Source organism: Sapajus apella, unplaced genomic scaffold (assembly GCF_009761245.1).
Source record: "Sapajus apella isolate SASKATOON/1434 unplaced genomic scaffold, GSC_monkey_1.0 scaffold137, whole genome shotgun sequence".
NCBI classification, from domain to species: domain Eukaryota; kingdom Metazoa; phylum Chordata; class Mammalia; order Primates; family Cebidae; genus Sapajus; species Sapajus apella.
Genome location: NW_022437077.1, coordinates 2,448,763 through 2,451,474, shown reverse-complemented (window position 1 = coordinate 2,451,474; position 2,712 = coordinate 2,448,763). Strand labels below are relative to the sequence as shown.

At 45.8% G+C, this 2,712-nt stretch overlaps 1 protein-coding gene across 7 annotated transcripts in view; it reads right to left on the bottom strand.

Annotated features, from left to right (window-relative positions):
- Positions 1-239, bottom strand: part of ADA (adenosine deaminase) — a 117,919-nt gene extending 117,680 nt beyond the window's left edge. For 3 of the 7 annotated variants that reach the window (XM_032263728.1, XM_032263729.1, XM_032263727.1), the window contains exon 1: positions 63-237. In XM_032263728.1, the coding sequence (XP_032119619.1) occupies positions 63-177 (115 nt within the window). In that variant the 5' untranslated portion in view covers positions 178-237. Of the gene's footprint in view, positions 1-62 lie in introns of all 7 variants that reach the window. The other 4 variants (XM_032263737.1, XM_032263731.1, XM_032263726.1 and 1 more) reach the window with 4 other exon arrangements.
- Positions 240-2,712: the final 2,473 nt, after the last annotated feature.

The window sequence follows — 2,712 nt, the reverse complement described above, 5'->3', positions numbered from 1 at the left end:
AAAAAAAAAAAAAAAAAAAAAAAAGATCCAGTGGCTTAACACAATAGCAGTTTATCTCTTACCTAATATTGCAAGGCAGGTGTTCTTGGTTGGAGGGCAGATTTTCTTCATATGGTGATCTGGGTGAGTTCTATGTTGCAGCTTTGCCGTCCTGCAGGGCTTTGGGGTTCTCTGCATCTAGATTGGAGACAAGGATGGAGAAGCTCACCTGCTTCCTAAAGGCCCTGCCTGGAAGTGACACTCACCACTCCTGCTCACATTCCATTGGTGGAGACTAACACATGGTCATGCCTAGATGCAAGGGATGCTGGGAAATGTAGTCTCCAGCTGGGCACGTGTCTTCCAGAGACAACTCCACACTATAGAGTCTTTTCCAGAGTTAGGGCACAAAGAATTTCTCTTTACCAATCTGTTTAATCAGCTTGCTAGGCTAACCAGTGCTCTCCATGCTCTCTGAATGCAATGCTACTGCTCCAGGCATAGTAAATGCTTATGGCTAGTAAGCCATTCTTTAGACTTTCCCTTTGCCTCTTCCCTTTGGCTCTTTGCCATAGAAGGGCATGCTTGCCAAGAGTCTTCTGAGTCTGTTCCCAAATCAGTTTGCACCAGGCACACTTAATATTGTAACAATGTAACTGAATTAGATATTCCATAAACCGATGAAATGAGTGCAAAAGGAAGATATTTGTTTTTATGAAAACTTAGAAAAGACTGGTTGCTAAAAAGAATACTGTAAAATCAGGTGTGGAAGAAACAACTAAAAACATCTGGAAAAAAAGTAACCGCAAGAATTTCGAGGGATTCTGCACCCAGTTGCTACACAAGTGTCTGCAGGTCCTTGCCCCGCTTTGAAGAAATCAAAATTGGCTGGGGACAGTGGCTCATGCCTCCAATTCCAGCACTTTGAGAGGAATTACAGGCATGAGCCACTGTGCCCAGCCCCTGCAGGCCTTTCTTCAGGACATTATACCAGCTTTCCTTCCCTCAAAAGCCTCCTCAGCCTACATAAAGCAAAGATTATAAATAAATGTTAAGGGCAACTTTCTGGAACCAGACAGCCTGTATTTGAATCAAGCAATCCTCCCGCCTCAGACTTGCAAGTAGCTGGGGCAATAGGCACACACCATGGCATCTGGCTTAAAATTTCAATTTAATTCAGTTTTAATTACTTTATAGATGGCCGCATATGATTATAGCTAAGGCATTGGACAGGGACAGGGAAGCTCTGTTACACTAACGTTAACACATGTATTTCTTCATGTCTTAGGCTCTTTTCTTTTTTTTTTTTTTTTTTAGACAAAGTCTCGCTCTGTCACCAGGCTGGAGTACAGTGGTGCGATCTTTGCTCACTGCAACCTTCGCCTCTTGGGTTCAAGTGATTCTCCTGTCTCAGCCTCCCAAGTAGCTGAGACTACAGGTGTGCACCACCACGCCCAGCTAATTTTTGTATATTTAGTAGAGACGGGGTTTCACCATGTTGGCCAGGATAGTCTTGATCTCTTGACCTAGTGATCTGCCCGCCTCGGCCTCCAAAAGTGCTGGGATTACTGGCGTGAGCCACTGCACCTGGGCAGGCTCTTTATTTGTCTTGACTCTCTCTAGCCCATGTCTTCTGAAATGCAAGTCCTGCCCCCTTTGATTCAGACATCTCTTGATTCCAATATATTATGCTGACTGGGAAAGGGAGGGGTGGTCCTTGGCAGGAACAGGCCTCTGTGAGTAGCAGCTGGGCTCAAATTGCCATACGGCAACAACTACCACCTGTAACAGCACCGTGCTAAGCTCCTCACTGACAGGGAAGGGCCGCCATCAGGAGTAAATGCTCAGCAGCTGGCTTCCCCTCTCCTTGGAATTGTGACTTTGAAAAAAAATCACTGCATCCTTCTGAGCCTCAGTGTCCTCATCTACAGGGTGGAATTAGCAGAGCCTACTGTCGGTCTGAGGACTGAATAAAGTGAGACCTGCTTTGTGCTTGGATCATACTAGCTACTCAGTCAATGTTCTTATTTACTGTAACAGAGTAACCTCCCACTCAGACCAAATAAACAGCAGGGGAAAAAATAGGGTGGGATGGGCAGAGAGAAAAGGTTCTTTTAAAAAGTGTTTTATTGTGAAAATTCTCAAATATACATGAAAGTAGAGAGAATGGCTTAGCAAACCTCCACACTCCTATCACTTAGATTTTCAAATCTAAAACAAACCACAGTAAAGGCTTTTTGTTTTTGTGTTTTTGAGACCGAGTCTCACTCTGTCACCCAGGCCGAGGTGCAGTGGCTGATGCACCAGCCTCCCCAGGCTCCGGTGACGTGATCATGACTCACTGCAGCCTCAACCTGCCCAGGCTCAAGTGATCCTCCCACCTCAGCCTCCCGAGTAGCTGGGACTACAGGCATGCACCACCATGCCAGGCTAATTTTTTTGTATTTTTTATAGAGACAAGGTTTCATCATGTGACCCAGGCTGGTCTCGAACTCCTGGGTTCAAGTGATCTGCCCACCTCAGCCTCCCAAACTGCTGTGATTATAGGCATGAGCCACCGCACCTGGCCCAGAGTAAGGGCTTTAATAACTCCATTAACTCAAAGATATGGATCCTTACAAGGCTGAAGAACAAACTCTCAATGACTCCAACTAAATGGTCACAAACACGGGTAGGGACTCCTCTGAGCAGCCTTGCCTGACACCCGTCAGAGACAGAGTCTTGTTCAGACAG